Here is a 23,786-nt window from a genome sequence, read left to right as displayed (position 1 = left end):
CACTTACACCTTTGCTTAGTTTACACATGCCAGGTGCGTTCAGGGTTGTGGTACTGTCTTAGGTATTTTGGGTTAGAGATACAAAATAAGATGTTTGAGACAAATGTTCTGGGTCCCTTTGACTTCATTCATTCAGGAAATAGTACCCTGTACTAGCTGCTAGGAATAGAATACACCGAATAGCAAAAAGGGGACACAGTGTTTGTCCTTGGGGAATTTACATCTAGTTTAAAGAGCCTCTACAAAGAAAAGCAGTATTGATAAATGGAGTCCATGTTATTAGATGGGATTCGGCCATATAGGTGATTACACTGAGTGGGGGAAGTTTAGTGGTGGTCTGGTCCAGAGCCTTATGGGATTAAAAAAAAAAATCTTTGTAGTGACCTTTGCCACAGTGGCTTCTGTTTTGAGGGGCTGCCAATAATAACCTTATGTTTATCTGGAAGAATAAGCAAATAACTAAAGTATTATTTCTGAAAAATTAGGGGAGATTTTACACTATGCAGTATTAAACATTATAATACTGTCATTTAAAATATAAAAGAAATTTAGCTATAATTATTCAGTAGTACAAGGACAGACATTAAAAGAAAAGAACAAAGTTAGATTTGCAATTTATGTATACCATGAAATTCCAGGTGAATTAGACGTTTTAAAAAATTACCACATTAAAGAAAATCACTCTGAAGAAAACATAGGTAACTAACTGATCTGAGTGGAGTGGAAAAAGGACTTTCTAAACAAGAAGTGGGGGAAAAGGTTTATGGAGACAACATAGAAATGTGAAACATATAAATATAAAATGCTATATAAATTAAAAGGTGAGCAGCCCATTAGAAAAGAATAGTTTTAATATATAGTGAAAGGTTAGAATCTGTAATACATATCATACTCTGAGAAATCAATATCCTGTCTGAATAGGTAAAGAACATGAACAGGCAATTAAAAAACAAATCCACATGTCCAAGAAATTTATGAAAAAATGTTTAACCACAGGTAATTAAGGAAATGAAGACTGAACGTCATTTTGGAATCAAATTGGCAAAAAAGTTATTTCAGTGATTACCTAAAATAGTTGGAAGTAAAGTGAAATAGATAGCTGGCAGAAGTAACATGGCAGTAGCTCTTGGTCGGGGGCAGTTTCACAGTCAGAAGTTTTGGCTGGATAATTCTGTTTCCAGGGATTTGTTCCAAGGCTCTTCACTGTAGCATTATACAACAAGGAAAATTGGTTACACATCTAATAATTGGTTGTTGGCTGAATTATGGTACATCCAGCACATAGGTAATTGTGTTAAGATGGACAGATGGCCGTGGGTGGGGTCTTCTTTCTCATTGCCTGGTTTGTTCTGGGTTACGTCAAAGTTTAAAAGAGGTGGGGAATGAGCAACATCTCACATTTGCCATCCTGACACCTTTTCAATCAAATGAAATTACTTAGAAGGGCAAGAGAAAGGTATTGTAAAATAAAGATTTCCCAGCTATAACCCCTACAGAAAATAGCAACTTGGGGCTGGCCACATACAGCATGAAGGGAAAATGAAGTCTATTCTGTATCCAAATGAGTTGCTGAAGAAGCTAAATAGCTGGCTGTTGTAACTACTAAAACCTTGCCTGTGCTGTTAACCTTAAAGAGATGAGTTTGATGCCTCATATGATTATTGTTTTCTGGTGGTTTGGGCAAAAACTTTGCAGTCAGCTCTGAATCCTGTCTCAAGTGTTCAAGTGAGATTTGATCGATACTAACTCAGGTGCCTGGATTGTTTGAGTTGAATTGTGTCCATTTGGTATGAACTGTCCATTGGTGTGTCTCTGGTCTCTTCTCCTAGAATTGGACAAAAGGGTCCTGCCTCTTCTCATATAGATTCCTGCCCCCAAATAGTAATTCTTTTCTTTCCCAAGGCTGCCACAGTGCCTGAAGTCAGTGAGCCAACATTTGGAGGACTTTCCATTTTACCTTTTCTAGGTCAAAACGTTGGACTGTGGTTGGTCTAGAACCATGGGAGATTGGTCATGGAGGGGCAAGGAAGAGAAAAAAGATCCTTCCTTATGTGGGCGTCCCTGCAATAGGGTCAATTGCTAATGAGTTCCAGGACTTCCGGGTGTGACAAGCATTCATCCCTGAAGCTCTCTGTACCGAGAAACCTCACAATTTCTGGGCAATTCCTTTCCCACAGTTGCTTCTGTTCTTGGGGGCTGCCCAGTAACCACCTGTGAAATTATATGGGACACAGAGCCACCAGTTACATTTGTGGGTTAAAGAGGTTTCCACCTTCTGCTTGTCCATGCATTTTTGCTAATTGTCAAACTGAAGCTTAATACATTTCAGGGCAGAGATGCAGGCTCACCAGTACCAGAGTGATGAAACAGCTCTATTGTCCATGCTTCCTCCTTTAGTCTTTAGGTTCAAGAGAATGGCTCCCTGTCTGATGGGAAATTACCTTGTGCCATGCTGTGATTATGCTCTGCAAAACTTGTCCTAGGAACTTCCTTGTGGATATGGGCAGTTGTGATTAGGAGTTTTGTGCTGAGGGCAGATGTCTGAAGTTCTGGGATGTGGCCAAAATTCCCTTGCAAAACAGAGATATTTCAGAAGATCCAGCATATTTAAAGCCAAAGCTTTGGGGGACACACAGACCCAGCACTTCATCGGAGTCTTAGTTCAAGATGCAAAAGACCCAGTATGGGAGCCCAACATCCCTTTTTTCTTTAGGAGACTCCTCTTAGCTTAAAGATACTGCTGGCCATCTGCAAAATCTGGATCTGACCCTGAGATTTCAAGTCTTGTCCTTAGAGATCAGTATTCCTGAGGGTTCCTTTGTGGGAGCAAAACACACATCAGAGTTGCTCACTTACACTGCAACTACTGACCCCATTCACAAAGAGGCTACGACAGTCTTTAACATGACTTCTTGTCAGACTTTATAAACAGAGGCAAACATCATAAAGCATGTTCGAGATGAATTTTAAGGACCCAAGTAAGGAGAGTTACATATAAAAGTCAGTAAATACTACCTTGAACTGTGTTATGTAACTTTTTTATAATGCTCATAAAACATACAACACTGGCCGGGTGCGATGGCTCACGCCTGTAATCCTAGCTCTTGGGAGGCCGAGGCGGGCGGATTGCTCAAGGTCAGGAGTTCAAAACCAGCCTGAGCAACAGCGAGACCCCGTCTCTACTATAAATAGAAAGAAATTAATTGGCCAACTGATATATATATATATATATAAATATATATATATATAAAAAATTAGCCGGGCAAGGTGGCGCATGCCTATAGTCCCAGCTACTCGGGAGGCTGAGGCAGAAGGATCGCTCCAGCCCAGGAGTTTGAGGTTGCTGTGAGCCAGGCTGACGCCACGGCACTCACTCTAGCCTGGGCAACAAAAGCGAGACTCTGTCTCAAAAAAAAAAAACACACAAAAAAAACATAAAACACTTACATAGACATCCCTCCTCCCCCCAGTACCTCGGAAGAGGGTAAGGTAGATATTAGCTTCCACAGCGCAGATAAGAACTCAGTGGTTGGGTGTGCATGGCAGAGGCTGGACCCTGAGGTACTTTGGTGACAGGCAGAAAAATAAAAAGCAGGCAAGCTTCCTACCGCTCATGCATTTAACGTTTATCAGAAATTTACAAAAATGTACCTGAAGAAGTGGAGAAATGGTATATTGCCCAATGATACAAGAGAAGGATGATTCTGCCATGGAGTAGAACTAAAGACCATCGGACAAAAGGAGAAAAAAAAAAAAAAGGAATAAAGGAACCATTTATGTCCTATAGCTTCTTTTGTCCTTGTTTTAAAGAAGTTGGTGCTATAAAGAAGATAAAAATTCTTTTAAATTAAGACACCACATTAATTACTTCTTTCCATAAAGACCAGACCTGCCAATGATCTTGTACTTAAAAAAGAAAAAACCATTTTTGCTGCTTACTAAGAATCCTAAGAATTTTGCGTTGGAATTTAGATACGTGCGGTTATATCCATTTAATTTTATCCTGGTAGCTGTAGCTAAGGTATCACGTACTTGCCATCACCAGAAGAAAGCACTTTATTTAACCAAAGTGAAGTTAAGCAATGCATAAAAGCTGGAGCAGAATAGAAAGATTATCATTTATACCGATCTCCCAAACAGTGCACTTTGCTGGCCGGTCTTTAAATTGCCTCTTGCTGCCTGAATAGCTACTATTAAAGAAATGAGGCATTTTGTTTTCTAGACAGCCCTCTGATTGTTCCCTACAAACCCTCACATGGTAGTGCCTGGTTGCAGAGCTTTCTGTTTTTCTCCAGGTCTTCCCACAGCAGTTCAAAAGGTGACTGCTCACAGGGAAGAGGGCAAGTCGATGCATTTTAAGAAACCCACCCTTGTGTGTCCACCCCACCCCCATGGCCAGAATGTGGCCCACATAGAGTTTCTGAACTTGTACATTAACCCCCTCGGCTCTGCACCTGAGAGTTCTTTTTCTAAGAACAGCCTCTGTTTCCCAGTCCACAACACGACTCCACCCAATTATCCAAACACGAGGGCTCCTTGGCATGCTTAGCCATGCCAGTCCTGCTGGTCAGAGGGGGTGGGGATGGCATTACAGGAGAGTATGCAAGATAAAGGCTTTGACACATTGGGGTGCAGGAATAATCCTGCAATGAGAAGTCTTTCAAAGGGATTTTTTTTTTAACATGTGAAAGTCAGTAAATACTACCTTGAATAATATCATATAACTAACTAGCATGCTAATTCCTTAATTGTCTTTCCCTTATTTTCCTTTCTCCTCCTATGTTTCTTGACTTCCTTCAGAATTAATGACAATCTCCATGTATAGGGCATATCCATTCTATTTCCTCCTTGCCCCTTACCCTTTGGATTCAATTCCTTCCTCTTTCCCCTTTCCTTCCTTCCTTCTTGCCCATCAGTCAGCAAGAGCACTGCAAACTAGAGTCAGTTCTTTCTCTCTCCCTGGGGCAGAGGGCAAGGGAGTCTGGGTCCCTTGGAGTTCCAGAATTTCTCTAAGGAAAGCATTCACGGCGCCCTGGGCCTGGGGACTGGGGTCGCAGGGGGAAGCTCGGAGGGCTGGCCTTAGGGTTCTGCTCGCTTAGCCTTCTTTACATGGAGTGCTTGTTTCTCTGGGATGCCTGCTGGGGAGTTGGTAGATGTTATTGGGGCTAAAGCCTGCCTGAGCTATTTCTTGCCACTGGTCCAGTCTGAATTCAGGAGGTCTTGGCTTTACAGACTTCAGGGGTAAAGTGGAATTAGCCTTGTGGACCAGTTTATTGCCCCTGCCTGGCTCTCCCATTCCCCCACCTCAGATCTGTTGGCACCTCCAAACCCCCCCCCCAATTAGGAAGACTTAATTAAATAAATATATATATATATGGACACAGAGGAAAAGCATGGATACCTATGGCCTGTGCCCATTGTCCAGACTTGGAGATTGAGTTCTGTAAACCGCAAGGGTGTTGTGCCCATGGTACATTCTGGAAGTTGAACTCACCATAGACAAGATCTGCTTTGCATTATTATCTTTCATAGCATAGATGTACCATTCTGTATGGTCTAATAATATATTTCTATGGGGCACAGCTAATCTTTTCTTTAAACCCAGGTTTGTTTGTTTGTTTTAAAGTACATGAATATCTATAGCTTTGTCCACAATTGTAACAGGGGAAAGAAATGCAAGTAAATTTTTTCAGAAGGTTTCAAAGAAAAGAATCATATCAAACACTGATCCAAATGGATAGGAAGGTTCTCTTAACGTCTGGAATTTATCTGGAACAGGGCACATTCTCAGCAGAGTTTTAATACTCCACGTGTAAGTTAAGAACTCCTTATGGCTCTCCAGTTGCCATGTTGATACCAGCATGGACAATGTATATAAGCCCCAAATAGGCTTGCTGTGGCATGCCCTTAGCTTAATATTGTACCAGGTATGTGAAATGACTAAAGAAAATGCAGTATTACTTGGTTGCTTTACAAGGATACTTAAAGGCTTGTGTTTCTCTAAGAAATAATTTGACATGGTTGTACTTTCTCTTCATGAACTATTGCCTAAAAGAATGTAATATCTGGAACGAGGTAGGTTCAGCTGTTAATTTTTAAAATCTTGAGACCTTGGGCAGCTTTTGAATAGTTTCAGTTTCTTTTAAGGTGGTTATTGAAAGGGGAAGGAGGTATTTGTAGGTTAGGTTTCTCTACCCAGAAAAAAAACTTGTTTTAAAAATCTAAAGAGTTTAAATCTGTTTAATCTCAAATTCAAGGTGGTGGGTCTCTTTACCTTTTTCACTCTAACCTGTTGTTTTGGGGGTTAGGGGAGTTGTTCCTTTATCTATCAATCACTTTAAATAAATACTGAGTTCTATTTAAGTCATGTTCTGGGTAGCCCTGGGCCCTGCAGGTGTGTAAATTCCATAGCTCTCGGGCCAAAGCACATTAGGGAACGAAGTGCGCATATTCTATGCTCCTGTAAATGTTGCTTTGCTAGGAGTCTCAATTGCCAGGATTTAACAAAAAAGAAAGAAGAAAAAAACGCTGGCTTTGAGGAGCCTGTGCTTCCCTTGGAATACACTGCTTTTCTTTGCCACATGAAAAGCAATGCCCTCCGTAATTGCTCTGCATGTCGACTCACCTTTTTTGGCCCCCAGAACATCTGTTGGTGCAAAATGAGAGAAATCATCAGACTGGAATGAATTTCGAGAGGCTGCAGACTAAACTCCCAGGCAGGACTGCACCCACATTATCTCAGAGAGATGAGGCGCGCCCCTGTCTGGAAAGGTTTTCCGGGAGAGCAGTCCCGTAGCCATGGCTGGGCCTTCTAAGACATCACAGGCTTCACCGTCAGGAAGACGTGTGGAGCAAGCCTGGATCCCTCGCGCTGAAACGTAAACCCATCATCTCTCGCTGTGTACTCTGGTGCATCCCCTCGGCACAAGAGTTCATCATCTGCTTGTCAGCTAGTGCTCATTTGCCATCACCCTCCTCTCTGAGCTAAACAAGCCCATTTCAGATCTGTGATATTTTTCTGAGAGCCCAGAACTAAGCTTGATATTTCTAATAAATGATGCCCTGGATTGAGATTGCTGGGAACACAGAGTCTTCAGAGCTTATGATTGTTTATCCCTCTCTGAGCGATGTTTGTATTTAAACTATATTATCACTGACGCTGTTCCATGATTAACGTGTCAGAATTTTGACCTCACACAGTAACTCATCTGGGGCCCTAAGGAGAGTCCATGTGAATATCAGACCAAAGTTTGCTCAGCACTTTCCCCCCGTACTTAGTCCTGTGCCTGATGATTGACAGCCTAAATGTCTTCAGCCATGAGGCTTAGCTGTAATAGTTTGGGTAAACTTTGTTTTTTGTATTGTCGAAATGGCAATATTTCTAGTCACTGCCAGACTTCGGCTTCCCTTTGACATTTTTACCTAGGTGGGAAGTGTTTCATTCTTAAACAGCCCGGGATTCTGTCATAGATTTTTGCTTGCTGCCTTTCTGCTTTCAGGAAAATAAATAAGGCAGCTCGAGGGAGTCTTTCTGTTTGCATTCTAGTGCTGTGTATACAAGCAGGTGGGAGGGGTGGTAGACATGGCAAGAAAACCAAGGATTAGATGTCACCCTTTCTGCTGAGGCATGTTTGAACAAATGATTAGGCTGGGCTTCTTGAGCTTGGGAAAACGTACAGCCCTCTTCCTCCCCCCCCCCTTTATAAGCACGAAAAGAAATTTAGTTTGCAAATGAACCCGTGTGATGGGAAGAAAGCAGTGGCATTCCCAAAGATGCATGATCAAAGAAGCCTCACTTCCAGGAGGCCCTGTGCTGGTTGTGATTACCCAAAAGCTCCCCACCTCCTCCAGCAACCAAGCTCGCTCTCTCTCTCTCTCTCTCACCGTCATCGAGTTCTGTCTGGAACCACGTGTGGCTTTGTTGGGTGGTTACAAGCTGGAGGACACCACCCCGCCCCAAATTGGAGGCTCCTACCATTTCGAGAAAGTCAGAAACAACTGATGAATATATGTGCCCAAAGGAACATTTCTTTAATCCGCCCACCAGTGCGAGCCACCTCTTTCTTCTTTCTGCTTCTCTTTCCAGGGGTGTCACGGAGTCCCCGCAACAGCTGAAGGGTGACGATGAGCACGTTGTCCTTAGCTTTCACATCTGCAATCTGAGTGTCGCCACTGCCCCTGCTGCACTTCACGAATTTCCCAATTAGCCTGTGAAATGAAGGGGGCAGGAAAGAGGGAATAAATAGATTTGCAAGAAAGAAAACTGGCAAGGCATTATGTGATAAAATGTTTCTGTTCCTTGCAGGTAGGGGCAAAAACAGGGAGGCTTTCTGCATTAAAATAATGCTGAGCTGTTACATACTTGTCCAAATTACTATTATGTTGTAGTTTCTAGAGACGAAGTGGGAGGATAGGTGACTGGTGTGGGAGAGGCAGCTCCTTACTGGAAAGGAGCTGGATGGAATGCCATCAAGCTAGACTCAAACCACAGGCTTTCATTCTGGGCTGGGGCTCACTTGCATTGTGTTGTAGCTTTTGTCTGCAACTCTGTGATTTGGCAAGGGATTGCAAATCCTCGCAGGGCCTGGCCAGGCTGGCCGTGGCAGATGGGGCGGGGTCCGGGGCGTGCACCAGCCTTGGTGGGTGCATGGCTTACTTGCAGGAGCTGGGTCCTTTGGGTAGAACAGCCCTGTTTGGCCACGGCCTTCAGGCTGCCTTGACCTACACAGTAGCTTCTTCCCTCCTGTGCCAGGCACTGTCAAAGCAAGTACAGGGTACCTCACTGGAACTCCCTTCTGGGACCAGTGGCCTTTCCAGTTTTAGTGGTGCTGCTGTAAACCATCTGGTGCTGGGCGCCACCCAAGTCTGCAGTCCTGCCTCTTCAGACTCTCTCCCTTGGCCCACACCAGATATTCGTTCTCAAAAATGTGTGACCCATGGTAAATGTGATACATCAACTTGGAGGTTTTGTGGTTTCAAGTGCTAGAGAACTGTGCCTCAGTTTCCTACTCTGTGAAATGAGGTTGCCATAACACCTCTCTTGTTGGGTTGCTGTTAGAATTCCATGAAAACCTTATAAAGCGACTGGCTGGCACGCAGGAAATGTGCTGGGCAGAATTCATCCGGAGTGCTGTGCTTGGTCGTGGGTACCATTTACCAAAAGGAGCACTGGCATCCTGGGGGATGAAGGATCGTTCTGGAGATTTGATGACTTAGATTCACAGTATTGATGCAGTGAATTCTTTGGAGAGTGTGAAGTATGGAAGAGAGTTACTGGTTTTGTCCTGCTTGTGGAGCTAGACAGTGGAGTTACAAGGAGGTGATTTCAGAGGCTCCGTGTAAGGTAAAATTTGCAAATGGTTGTAGCTGTCCAACAGTGAGCAGGCTTGGCTGTCTGAGGAGTTGCTGAGCTTTTTATCGCATAGACATAGTGACCACCTACCTACAGGCTACACTGCGGGCAAGATTCTGGCTCTGGCTGGACTGTTTGATAAGAGGACAGCTAATGATCTTTCCAACTCCCAGATCCTGAAAATCCTTGTTTTATCTCCCTGAATATGCTGGGAATTTGTTGAGGGCAAGGAATTACGTATTCTACTTAGTGGTGTTCTCCATAATACTTTGTATATGGGGCCAAGAAAACCCTTGAAAACCTGTATAATACTAATATATCTTCATTATAGAAGAAAATACAATAAACATAAAGAAAAAGATCTATAATCACACTACACAGAGATAACCTAGAGATGCTGTTAACATTTTGGTACCTGCTTTTCCAGAGTTCTTTCTAGTTATGTATTTTATCCAAAAATACTACTATATTAGACTCACTGTTTCATATAAGCTATTATATTTACACATAGGAAAATGTCTGGCAGAAACTGGCAGGTGATAGGATCTCTAGGTGGGTGGGTAAGGATAATGTAAGTTCTTTTATCTGTAGTTTCTAAATTTAGCCATTCACCAAGTATTGTCTTGAAGTTCTGCCATGTGCCAGGCACAGTTGTTCCTATTTGTGAGCTATTTCCCCAGCTTCTTGATATCTTGGAACACATATACTCTCATGGGGGCCGGAAGTCAGCAAAACAACCATTAGGATATGATGTCAGGGAACAGTGTTAGTAAAAATAAAGAGGAGTAAAGGGATCTAAAGCAGGTGGGGAAGAATGGGTGGTCTGTGGGGAGCAGGTGGAAATCCACCTGAAAGAATTTAGGGAACGAGCCTTACCTATGGGAATAATGATTACCAAGTTAAGTTTATATATATATATATATATATATAAAATTTCTCTATTATGCTGACAACATAGTGTTCTATGCCTATCATACAATTTATTATGTTTTTGTTCTTTCACTGTTATGAACAGATCTTTGTGCACATCCTTGCTTACGATAAATTTTTGTCTTCTCTTATTACCACTGAGATATATTTCTATGGAAATTCATTTGAGGGTCACTGTGTCACTATACAGGTCCCACTTGGATCTTGATCGACACTTACCTGAATGACACTGGGGTGGGGGTGGGGGGGCTTGCGGACTGGGCCTGAGGCTATTCCGGTTTCCAGGCTATTTAGGATGACCGTGTTTGCCTGCTTACCTGCTGGCCCAGCCGGGGTGCAGGGAGCAGCTGATTCAATTACACATGTTGAAAGGCAAAGTATAGATTACTGCGATTAATGTGATCTGGGCCCCAGTGTGAAGCATCGTTCTGATTGCTTAATCAGAGCTTGTGTAGACAAGGAGATAGGATAGTAACCCACCACTGCTTTGGAAGCCCAATTTTATTTTTCTACTTTTTAGCAGGCAGAAAGGGTGACAAAGATGATCATGATAATTAAAGTGGTAATTTAGGTCATTGTGGCTAACAGTCTAACAGCTGACCTTGTGGTTAAGTGATTTACCTGCTATATTTTATTTAATTCTCACAACTCCTAATGGGTGGGTATTCTTCTCATTTTGTGAGTAAGTAGACTGAGAGTTGGAAAAGTTAAATAAGTTACCCAAGGCTGAACAGGTACTCAAGTCCAGGATGTTTTGTTTGTTTTTGCTTTTGGACAAAGCCTGTGTCCTTAACCACTAAACTACACCCTAATACCCCCTCATTGTTTTCTTTCCCTCTAGTGTCTTTCCCATTGTCTTCCTTTTCTGGAAACAGAGTGATCCAGGTTGGGCCTGTGGTTGGCTGGGTTAGAGTGAGTTGCAAAGGAGAGAAGATTCAAACCTAAAAGCCTTTTCTTCTTTCTGTCTAAACACACTGTTCTCTGAAGCAATCAGCAGGACCCCATCAGGGAGAGAACACTGAGCAGATTTGAAATGTGTCTCCTCAACCCCCTTCCTGGTGCCTTGACTTCAATGTCCCACTGAGCAGTGAAGTGGCCCATCAGCCAGCCGCCCTGTGGTGACTCAGGACAAGCCTGGGCCTTCCCCGGAATGGGAGCATGTCGTGGCATCACATGATGCCATGTGATCACATTACATCACGAATATAAAGTGATTTCCTTTAAATGAAATAAGGCACGTTAAAGTATCTTAAAACGCTGGGAATGCATTTACAAATGACTGTATTGAATATCTAATAGTCGGCATGTTGGCCGTCTCCTGTGCTTTTAATTAAAAGTCTGAAAGCATGTGCCTTGAGTTTTGTATAAAGTCCATGTGCGTAAATGTATGTATACGTGCGTATATATGTATGCACGCGCATGCGCACACTCAAATCTAAACCTTCAGTTGCCTTCCCGAAGAAAAAACATTGTCCTTAATACAGTAAAAAAGAAGGGTCTTTTCAAAGCACGTCAACCACTGCTGTAAAAATACTCTGGCCTTTTCTGATCCACAGAGTTTATTGACTGTTTGGCCATTAAAGGTACTTGGTTTCTCTAGAATGGGGAGTCCAATACCTGCTAAATTGGATCAATATAAAAATTTATGAACAGTGCAGGCCTTGTCAGAGAACTCTTTTACTCATGTTCATATAATTCTCTGTGGGAGTTTCTGCCTCAGGGATCACATCAGTATTTAGTGTGTGCTGAAATATTCATGTCCTCTGATTAGCTGGATTTAATTGTTACATCTTCATCTCCCCCATGATGTGTCATTAGGATGCAGCCCACCTTGAAATTTAAGTGAGTGTAGCCAGTATATTGCGGTATCTTGTTTCGTCTATGTTTCTTTCCAGAAATGCTTGTAAAACCACGTAATTTTGGTTTTCCTTGAAAATAAAGTAACACCACAAATCAGAATTTTTTTAGTGGAAAATACTAAGTGAATTATTTTTAATAGCTACCATTGTCTCATAATATTTGTATAGTACATCTTTAAAAAGGTATATAAAATATTCTGTTTAGATTTTTCATTTTTAAAGATCTAACAGTTGAAGTAACCTTTTCTTCCTTGCACTGTTGAAGTAGCATAATTAATTGTTTTTAAGAGCTTTTTAGCCTACACGGCAGTATTTTCTTCTTTCCTTTGTAGAATACGGAAATAGCTGGAGATTAATTTTTCTCTGATTCCTTCCTGGGTCTGAGACCAGCTGAATAGTCTTCTATTTCTTAAAATATTGGAAGTTTTAAGGAATTAATACTTTTTTCCCCATGCTAATCTTGCAGTTCTGCTTTCTAGTCTTAAAAACATAACCCTCGGTCTGAGACCTTATCTTCTCAACAGTTTCATGAGTTGTTTGCAAGGATCTCAGAAGTACTGATACTCTGTTGCAAAGCATGGGGCACTGTGGTTATGAACCAGGCCCTGGGGCTAGACACACTGAGCTTTCCTCCTAACTCTGCTACTTACTAATTGGGCAAGTTACTTAACCTCTAAACCTTAATTCCTACCTCTTTAAATGGGGGATAATGGCAGTACCCATATCAGAAGGCCATGTGAAGAGCAGATGAGAAAATGCATGTTAAGTGCTTATTTATAGCAATTAGCACATAGTAAGCATTCATGTTAGCTAATGTTACTGCCAGTAAAAATTATGATGGGGCTTATTTTTAGAGGAGCATATGTTTGCAGATGGGGTGAGATTCACGATCATCTTCAAAGCTGATTGTCAGTCTTAGATACCTTTCCTCCTTGGGAGCCGTCTTCCCAACCATTTGCAGGGGGCAAGGGAAGAGTGGCTTTAAGTGTTCCTGGATGCAACGGTCTGGCTGCCTTCACAGGGGCTACCTGGACCCTGCTTTGCAATCTGGCACTATATTGTCTGTGTCAGGCACCTTGGATGGGGTTAATTTATTTTTTTTTTTTTTTTGGTAGATGGTATCCTAGTGCTGCCCTGTTTCTGAATTGAAGGGGCCTTAGAATGCTGTTTTCAGCAACTGAATTTCTAAGTTGATCTAGCACACCAAAAAGTGATTTGCATGCACTGAACCATCTTGTAGATGATATTTACTGAGTTTTAAGTTTTAAGACTATTAATAGCATTTCTTGAAATGCTACATAGCAGGTGCCTCCACCTGGAATTCTAGCAGTAAAGAAGGATGTTCCAGTCCTAGAAGCCACCGAACAGGCCTGATGGTATCCATCTGGCAGGGAACGCCACCATTTTGCCAGCGATTCTGTTCTTTAGGTATCCGAATTGGAGCACCTGGGTGTGGACAGTCTTGGAGGGGAAGCTGCTTTCTCGTGTGCAGGTGTCTCCTGCTGTCTCCAGGGACATCTGGGACATAAACATTCATTCACTACCCACACGCTGTTGGATTACCCTTTGGGAGAGGAGAAAGCTTCTGGACTTGGAACTAGGAAATCTGAATTTGATGAACCTTGTGTCTCTGGGTCTCAGTTTCATTTCTTTACAGTGAAGGAATCGGACTAGATGTTCTCAAATTCCTTTGCCAGCACTAAGATTATGTGTGATTCTGAGTGCTCTTTGCACTTTTAGTGCAAAGACCTTTGCTGTGATCACTTCTGTGTATTAATAGAGTGAAGCTTCCTTGAATGGTTGAGCTTCAGCAAATCCTTTCTGCGACCAGTGGAGAAATAAAGTGTGCAAAACCCGAGTGCAGAACGGAGAGTGGAGCCCAGGCAGGTGAGCATGCCAGGCACACACGCTTACAGGTTTGAAACCGGAGGACTGTTAGAGACAGTCGGCCATAAACTCTTCTACAAAGGATGAAAAGCATGGAAGGTAAAAAGAGTCCCCCAAATCCACAGCAAGCTGAGCCCCGAGCTTTATCACTGCCGCCACTTGAGGGCTTGCCCTGCCACCTCCCCTGCTCCCACCCGAGATCAGGTGGGTGCTGCCATCCGTGGAGGTCCTGACATGCTGCTTCTCCCCACGGCCCCTCCCTGGCCAGTGCACACACCTCACCTCCCATCCTCCCACAGCACGCGCCCACGTACATGCATGTGTGCACGTGTCCCATAGGCAAGGGAGAGCAGGCACCTTGAGTTGGAGGTGCCAGTGAGGCACGTGGCAGAGAAGATTCAAGCATCAAGTGTCTGCATTAATATCTCCTCTACTGTTTATTAGTTTTCTACCCTTGGGCTGATTCCCTACCCCTCCTCTGTGCCTTGATTTCCTTATTTGTCAGAATATCTCACACCACTGCAGTGAGTGAGGACTAAATGAGATACGGCACATGGCATACTTAGCCCAAGTGCCTGGTACCCATACACAGTCAGCAAATAGTAACTATAATATTATTACTTCTATTACTACTATCCAGTGGCCTAGAATTCTTAGAATGCTCCCAGTGTGGCGCTGGCATTTGATACTGCCTTTCCTCTGCAGAACTCAGCAACTGACCGAATTAGGTGAAGCGTATGAAGCATGTAGCGCGGAACCTGCCCAGGGTATGTGTTCAGTGAAGTCTAGTTGCTCTTGTTTCTTCCCCTTTGATGAAGGGGTCTCTGGGTGAGAGACGTTGGCACTAGACATTGTCATCACTAAAACAAGCAAAAATCATGTGTACGTTTTGTATCTGGAAAGCAAGTGGTTCAGTTGGGAGAACAGAATAATACAGTAGCTCTCCCTTATCCACGGTCTGTCTTTCCATGGTTTCAGTTATCCACAGTCAACCATAGTCTGAAAATATTAAATGGAAAATTCCAGAAATAAAGACTTCATAAGTTTTAAATCGTGTCCATTCTGAGTAGCCTGATGAGCTCTCATGCTGTCCGGCTCCGTCCTACCCAGGGAAGGAATCCTCCTTTGTCCAGCATATCTGTGCCGTCTGTGCTCCCTACCGGTTAGTCCCTTAGCAGCCGTCTCTGTTAGCGGCTGGACTGTGTGGTGTCGCAGTGCTCGTGTTCAAGTATTGTACTTCACAGTGGCCCCAAAGCACAGGCGGAGTGATGCCGGCATATCGTTATAATTGGTCTGGTTTATAATTAGTTACTCGTATTGGTCTCTTACTGTGCCTAATTTATAAATGAAACTTCTTCCTAGTTATGTGTGTATAGGAAAACACATAGTGTGTGCAGGTTCAGTACTGTCGGAGATTTCAAGCATCCACTGGTGGGGGTCTTGGAATGGATCCCCACGATTAAGAGGGGACGACTGTAATTCCTGTCCTCACTCAGTGGGAGGGAAATAGAGGCGCTCGGGCACTGATGGTACAACTTACCTGAGCACCTCGGATAGCCAGCCCAAGTAAAGGAGGAAGAAAGAAAACAAGCACGGGTGAGTGAGCTTACCTCCCAACAGCGCGGGGAGGACTGGCCCAGCCATCGGCACCAAGAGGTGCCTGGTGACACCCGCATCTGGGCAGGGACTCTGGGCATGAGCTCGTTCCTCTCTCTGAGCTGTGGCCGCTGAGCCCCTGGAAGACAGTGCTGTTCAAAGGGCAGACTGACCTCCCAGAAAGAGGAACCCGAGGGGTGGATTTATAGTTTGGGGGCCTAGATTCAAGTCCTCATCCCTGTTTTAACTGAGGGTCCTGGGAAAAGCAGTTGTCCCTCAGCAGATTGGGAGCCACAGCTTCCCCTTAGGCCACAGGGTCTTGGCGTGATGGTGAAGGTCAAATGAGGTGACAAACAGGAGAGCGCCATGTATACCGGAGAGCGTGGGCACGTGTTTGCTGTTTACTTTGCCAGGAGCAGCGCCGTGGAGAAGCACCTTATCGTCATAAACACACAGCGATGGCCTGGAGCGGCTGTCCTCAGAGTCGCTGGGCTGCTGGGTTCCAAGGGCGTCTTGTGAAGCACAAAGCCCTTTGTCACACAGCAGATACGTAGCAGGATAGACATCTATCCACTCAGCACGGAGAAGGCACCGGGAGAGGCTGTCACAAGGGCACTGCTCACTTGTCACCTCGGCCCGCAAGGCCAAATGCCTTCTACGTCACAGGTTAAGCGTGCCTGTCCTTACAGCCAGTTGAACAGTGAAATTTTACTCAAGCAGTGTTTCATCCAAAAATAGCAACCATTTGGACGGTTAGCTTGCAGCCAAATGTCCAGGTGGTTCAGTTTCACTTGGACACACACTGTAAAATGAATCTGAAGCGGCGCTCGAAACAGCCTAGGGAATTAGGGTCTTTTGTCTCCAGAAACGTGAGAATGTATGGATTTATGTCCTTTGCACACCGGGCCCAGATTTGAATAGCAAGTGTCAGGGTCCCGTGCAACCTTGCTGAGGCCTTATGTTATTAAACCTTCACAAGAATTAAGAGCCTTGGCTGTGAGCTCCTTAAGATAATAAGCCTAGGACTTCAGCAGAATCCGGCAAATCAGCTACTGGCCTCCCAGCCCTGTGCTGATAGCCACCAGGCAGTAATCTTCTCTAAGACGGGACCATTTCACTCATTAGAGAGTCCCTTGGCACCTGGGATGGGGCTTGGCCTGAGAAGGTTGTTGACTGAGAATCACCGTTGACTTGAGACTTGACTGGGAAAAAGGAAATGGCATGTTTGCTGAGTGCTTACCTGGTTCCAGACACCGTGCTAGTCACTTCATGAGTGAGTCTCAAGAAGTCTCATTTGTCTTCACTACAGCCCTGTAACAAAGGGATTAAATAAATTGTCCAAGACTGTCTAGCAATAAGTGGCATAAATGAGATTCGAACCTATGTTTATCTGATTCTGGGTAAATTAGGATTAGATCAGCTTCATTTGCCAGAAAATCTCAACATATAGTGCTTTGTACAACAGAGGTTTATTTCTTGCAATTCTGTTACAGAATTCTGGGGTTAGGCAGTTCAAAGCTGGTAGGGTCTCTCCACAGATTTTTAGGGACTCGGGTACCTTTCAGCTCCACAGAGTGTGAATTTTGTTTTTATGGTACAAGGCGGCTGCTGGAGCTCCATCCATCACGTGAAGTATCAAGCAGCGAGGATGGAGGAAGAGAAAAATGGAGTGATCTGTCACAAAAATGTTTTCCCATACCCCTCACACAATATTTCTGCTTACATCTCATGGGCCTGAACTTTTTTATGTGGGAACTGGGGTATTTTAGGTGAGCAACAATATGACCAGCTAAAAATCAGGATCTTACTCCTGAGGATGAAGAAAAATTTGTGTTGAGGAAGACACTAGCACAGACTCCAAGCAGCATGTTTTTTTCCTCTTCGGTTCATGAAACATTTTCTTTCAGTTGTACTTCATAGTTCATGTCTGAATCTCTCACTCAAGTTAGAGGCCATTTCAAAAACCAGGATATGACTAAAAGAATCCCCCAAATTGGTGTCAGTGTAACTTCCTATGTATAGATATTTGATAATTTGGGCTGCTACAGTCAATTTACCTTTCCCAGATTTAAACCCACAGTCACTGTTCTAACAACTACCCAGAAGGAAGTCTCCTACACTGTTGGTGGGAATGTAAATTAGTACAGCCATTCTGGAAAATAGTGTGGAGATTTCTCAAAAAACTGTAAAAATAGAACCACCATACAATCCAGCAATCCCACTACTGGGTATTTATCCAAAGGAAAGGAAACCATTATATTACAGGGATACCTGCACCAGTATGCTTATTGCAGTGCTACTCACCACAGCCAAGATATGGAATCAACCTGAGTGCTCATCAACAAATGAATGGATGAAGAAATGTGGAATATATATAACCATGGAATACTATTCAGCCATAATAATTAAATCCTGTCATTTGCAGCAGAATGGATGAAACTGGAGATCATCATGTTGAGTGAAATAAGTCAGGCACAGAAAGACAAATCTCACATGCACTCATTCATATGTCAGAGCTAAAAAAGAAAAGATTGATCTCATGGAGGGAGCGAGTAGAATGATAGTTACTAGAGGCTGGGAAGGGTGGGCAGGGGATAAAGAGAGGTTGGTTAATTGGTACAAACATATAGTTAGATACAAGGACTAAGTCCTAGTGTGTGGTACCACACCAGGGTGACTCTAGTTAACCATAATATATTGTGTATTTCAAAATAGCTAGAGGAGATTTGAAATGTTTGCAACACAAAGAAATGATCAATGTTCGAGGTGATCGATACCTTAAGATACCATGATTCGATCGTTACACATTGTATGCATGTGTCAAAATATTACATGTGCCCCACAAATATACATAATATGTATCAATAAAAATTGTAATTACCCAAAAGGACCTCCGTTCTTCTTTTTTCGTGCTTGCCTTGACACAGCTACACAGGTTCCTTCATACGTCTTGCAGTTTCACTCGCAAACACTCTAGCTTCTGAATTCACAGGGATGCCCCCAGCCCTGCCAGAGTGAAGGGGGTGAAACCCCAGAAGAAGGGAGGGGAGGTCACATCCTCTTTTTTTTTTTTTTTTTTTGAGACAGAGTCTCACTTTGTTGTCCAGGCTAGAGTGAGTGCCGTGGCGTCAGCCTAGCTCACAGCAACCTCAATCTCCTGGGCTTGAGTGATCCTTCTGCCTCAGCCTCCCGAGTAGCTGGGACTACAGGCATGTGCCACCATGCCCGGCTAATTTTTATATATATATATCAGTTGGCCAATTAATTTCTTTCTATTTATAGTAGAGACGGGGTCTCGCTCTTGCTCAGGCTGGTTTTGAACTCCTGACCTTGAGCAATCCGCCCGCCTCGGCCTCCCAAGAGCTAGGATTACAGGCGTGAGCCACAGCGCCCGGCCCCCACATCCTCTTTTGATCACTGAGTTAGTGACAAGAGTGGGACAAAGAGAGCTGCTGAACTCAGATTCCCGAGGGGTGCGCGTGCAGCACTCCGTCTCGTGGTGGGAACTCACCTCGTCTCCTGCTCAGTGCGCAGGAGGCCAGGGAGCGAGCGGGCTGGCAGCCCACTTCCAGACGTTGTGGCGTGCAGCTCCTCCTCGGTGACTTCTTCCCTGCCTCCACCTCCCGTCTGCGGAGTTGTAGCCTTACGTGGGGTCACGGAGCTGGCATCTAGTCCAGACATTTCTTATTTGACGCTCCATGGATAGATTCCAGAGCGTGTCATCACCATGACTGGGTAGAAAATGCACATGCACCACACATTCCTACTCTGCACATTCATGAGATTCTTAAGGAATCTGTTCTCATTTTGTCGATAGACACCTTCCATCTGGAGAAGGGAAGGGACTTGCCCCCCACCATGCCCGTCCTGTGGCTCTCCCTGGCGATCTAGAGGGCCGGCCAGTAGGCCGGGCAGGCATCATCAGCTCCAAGCCCAGTGCCCTCCCCCATGGCAGTGGCCCAGCCTGGACCTCTCTGCTGGGTCGGTGGTGGAAGCAGCTACTCTGTGTGCGTCTCCAGCTGGCCCGGTTCGTGAAGCCTGTGGAGGAGCACACAGTTTCCCCTGTCCCTTTTCCCAGAAGTAGGAGGGGAATGTTATGAGGAAGAAAGCAGTCAAGGCTCACAGAGTTGGGATCCTTGTTCCTACTCTTGTATTTCTTTTCTTTTTCTTTTCTTTTTTTTTTTTTTTTTTGAGACAGAGTCTCACTCTATTGCCCAGGCTAGAATGCTGTGGCGTCAGCCTAGCTCACAGCAACCTCAAACTCCTAGGCTTAAGCAATCCTCCTGCCTCAGCCTCCTGAGTAGCTGGGACTACAGGCATGTGCCACCATGCCTGGCTAATTTTTTCTATATATTTTTAGTTGGCCAATTAATTTCTTTCTATTTTTAGTAGAGATGGGGTCTCGCTCTTGCTCAGGTTGGTCTCGAACTCCTGAGCTCAAACGATCCGCCCGCCTCGGCCTCCCAGAGTGCTAGGATTACAGGCGTGAGCCACCGTGCCCGGCCCACATTCTTGTATTTCTTAAAGAACATTTTAGCTCTCAATGTATTATATCCTTGCCAGAGGTGAGGTGGCCAATCTTCTCCCAAGACTTGGGGTGACGGTGTAGCATGTCCCAGTGTCTGATGCAGAAGGAAAGTCCTGGGTTGACAGTTCAGAGGCTGAGGGGCCAACCCAGCTGTCAAAGGGAGTGGGTTTGGGTCCTTTCCACCACAATGGAGGCAAAACAGTCTCAAAAATATTGCACGATGGGAACACTGGTATTTGTGCTGAGAAATCATCACACACAACCTTGTATCTGAAACCCAAAGTGACCTTTTCAGAGAAGCCCTAGCACTACATGAGAAGGCAAATACTGCCAGATTGCCTGACATTTTTCTTTTTTAAATTTCAGGCATTCCTGATTTCAAATCGGCTGTGGATCTGTTGATTTGCAGCTCTAATGCAACAAAGCCAGGTCCCATTCACTGCCATTACAGTCTAACAAACGCTCCGGCTTTGAAACCCCACTCCCCACCCTGTGTCTCCTCCTCCCCTCCTCGCTGCCCCACCCCCCACCCTCACCGCCACGCCTGTCAGCCACCTGCATGCGTGTGTGTGCAGGGGCAGGTTGCAGAAAAGAGCATTTTTCCAAGCCTGCCATGAAAATCTTCAAAGCTGAATTGTGTACCATTGTCCTGTGTCCACCTTTAAAGCTCAATCTTATTGCTCACTTTGTACCTTAAATCCTTCCTGACAGAAGCTGCAGAAAGCCTAGAAAGGGGGTATGGCTCGTTGTACTTTGGTCACTCACTCTAATGTGATATGGAATTCAGTGAAGAGGTGGTCTGGGCTCCACCTGGAGGTGGGGAGGGGGGACAGACGAGACCTGGGGTGCAGAGAGGAGGTTTTGGGGTGTTGCCCTGGGGTCAGGGTGCTGGTCTCGGAAATGGTCCCATCAATCGGCCTGAAGCCACGCGTGTGGTAGGCGTGTGCAGCTGAAGCTCAGTGTTTGGAACCTGAAAGTTGAGCAGATTGAGATCCTATAGGTGCATGGGGCCCGTTGTTAATTTGTTGGAGAACATTCTATTTAATTCTAGTTAATCCAAGAGACTTGGCTGGGGAAAGGTATCTAGGTGGATTGTTGGTTTGTCGTTTCCCAGCATCATTTATCAGAGTTCTGGTTCTGCCCCTGAGAGAGGCTGCCAGCGCACGAGAAGCATCTGTCTGGACAGTGCAGCCTGCTGGGGGCAGTGAGGAAGGAGGAACTGGCAAGAAAATAAATGGAAATCATTTTAAAAAGGAGCTCCTCCCACTTTTTTCTTAATGCTCAGCTCCTGTCCATTGGTCTGTCATACTTGCAGCAGTTTGGGTGACTGAATTGGAAAAAATATTGAATTGCCCCTTGAGCTTCCATATCTTCCAAAGGTGAAAGTTAATTTGGTTCTGCCTTTTATTTTTTTGCCTGTTGACAGCCAGGTAGCTGCACTCCAGCTCTCAAGATTTTCCTCACTGAATAACTCAGGCAAAGTCATGAGAAGAAGGAGTTTTACTGTCTGGCCTGATTATAGCATCCAAAATTAGGTCCCACTGCCCACACGTAACATTTAGGGTGACGATATAACCCAGCGTGCCTGGAACACACCTGATTTATGTCTGTTGTCCCCTGAGATTAATAGCACTCACTTTCATTCTCAGAAGTGTCTCCTTTTGGATGATAGGATTTTTTTTTTTATTTGGTTGTGCTAGCTACAGGGAAGGAAGGGGAGGAGGAAATGAGTGTGTCCTGCAGCAGTCTAACCTTGTGTTCCTCTCTGTCACCACAGCTCCATTCGGCAGCCCTGGCATCGCTGAAGGGAGATATCGCAGAGCTCAACAAACGTCTGCAGCAAACAGAGCGGGAACGGGACCTTCTGGAAAAGAAATTGGCCAAGGCACACGTAAGGAATCTAGAAATGTGGTTTTTTTGTTTGTTAGGCTTTTTTTATGTTAAGATAAAATGTTGGATATAGAAATTCTGGCAAAACAAATTACAGCTTAGTGAGCAAACTTAACAAATAACCATAGACCAGGTGAGTTAAATGACAAATTTGTTTCTCATAGTTCTGGAGGCTGGGAAGCCCGTGGTCACGGTGCACGCTCATTAGGTCCTTGGTTTGCAGATGACCACGTTCTCCCTGCGTTCTCGCGTGTTGCAGAGAGCAAGGTCATCTCTCCCATCTCTCTTTCTATATAAGGGCACTAATCCCATTCATGAAGGCCCCACCCTCACAACCTAATTATCTCCCAGAAGCCCCACCTCCAGGTACCATCACATTGGGGGTATAAGCGTCAACCTGTGAATTTTGGGGGGCACACAAACATTCGATTTGTAGCACGTTTACATAACCACTGCCCGAGAAATAGAACTTACCGGCCACTCATCCATGTGTCCCATCCCAGTCTCCACGTTTTCTCTTCCACAAAGCTAACCACTAATATGACCTTTATAGTAGTTTATCACTTGAGTTCGCATCTCTGGACAGTAGGGTTTTGGTCTTGGCCATTAAAAAAATGTGTGTTTCCTTTATATTTGTTAATCTGTGGATTTTCCCTCAGTTCTCTGTTTGCTTTTTAATTTATCTGTTACACCTGGCCGTTTGACCCAGCGTGTCCCACAGTCTGGGTGTTGATAATTGCACACTTACGGTGCAGGTCACCTTGTTCTGTTCTCTATATTTCCTGCAAATTGGCAGCTGGGTCCAGAGGCAGTCGGATTCATGTTCAGTCTCTTTGGCAAGACCATAAAAGGGTATAATTTTTTTTTTTTTTCCCAGGAGGCACAAAATGCCTGCTTGTTTATATTTCTGTGATTTTTACCATCTGTTGATACTCAATGCCTAGGTGTATTACTTAGTTTAGGACTTAGTTTAAAAATCATATTTTTAAATTATTCCATTTTTCAGTTATTAATTAGAATGCCTTTACAGAGACATTTCCCATCACCTATTATTTGTTGAAACATGGTGTATTTCCTAGAGGAAAAGCACAATAAACACTTGAGTCTTTCCATTTATTTAACATTTTTGAAGATAATGAATTGATTCCCTATGATCCTCTGACTGTGCCCACTTCTTTTTTAGAAATATTTCGAATTTACGTATTTAAACATATTTGAATTTCAATCCATCATAATTATTTTTATGTAGAAACTCAAATTGTACTATCTTTAGCCAGTAAGAGGCTCGTCAGTTTAGCTCCTGATTCTTTTAACATGAGCCTAGTCGTTGTTATTCCAGGCTCCGGTAGCGCATTTCTTACTCCAAACCTGGAATTAACATTCTCTCAGCGGGAAATGCTATTTCAAGACCACAATCTGGGACCTAAGGATGCTTATTGCTTCTCAGTTTCTCATTGATTTTAGGCCTATTTTGTAGACAGAGCCAGGAAATTATTTACTTATGTGCATAGGTATGTATACATACTATTGAAGATGATAAAATACCTTAGGAATTTATGCTAATACCCTCAGCTCAAGTTCAAACTACAGGCTATTTTAACTTTTAACTGTATCTCCTTTCTTTCACACTAAGAATCTGATTCTTAAGGTTATAGGTGATCATAGAATTAGAATATTGCATAATTACTCATTTGCTTTGTCCCACATTATATACAGTCTCAGAATAATAGTATTAATACTGTTA

At 43.9% G+C, this 23,786-nt stretch overlaps 1 protein-coding gene across 1 annotated transcript in view; it reads left to right on the top strand.

Moving 5' to 3' along the window:
• Positions 1-23,786, top strand: part of MCC (MCC regulator of Wnt signaling pathway) — a 267,530-nt gene that overhangs the window by 129,696 nt on the left and 114,048 nt on the right. The window contains exon 2 of the mRNA XM_012763744.3: positions 21,930-22,043. Within this exon, the coding sequence (XP_012619198.1) occupies positions 21,930-22,043 (114 nt within the window). The remainder of the gene's footprint in view (positions 1-21,929; positions 22,044-23,786) is intronic.

The sequence above is a fragment of the Microcebus murinus genome, chromosome 11 (assembly GCF_040939455.1).
Source record: "Microcebus murinus isolate Inina chromosome 11, M.murinus_Inina_mat1.0, whole genome shotgun sequence".
NCBI lineage: Eukaryota > Metazoa > Chordata > Mammalia > Primates > Cheirogaleidae > Microcebus > Microcebus murinus.
This window is presented reverse-complemented; position numbering and strand designations above follow the sequence as displayed.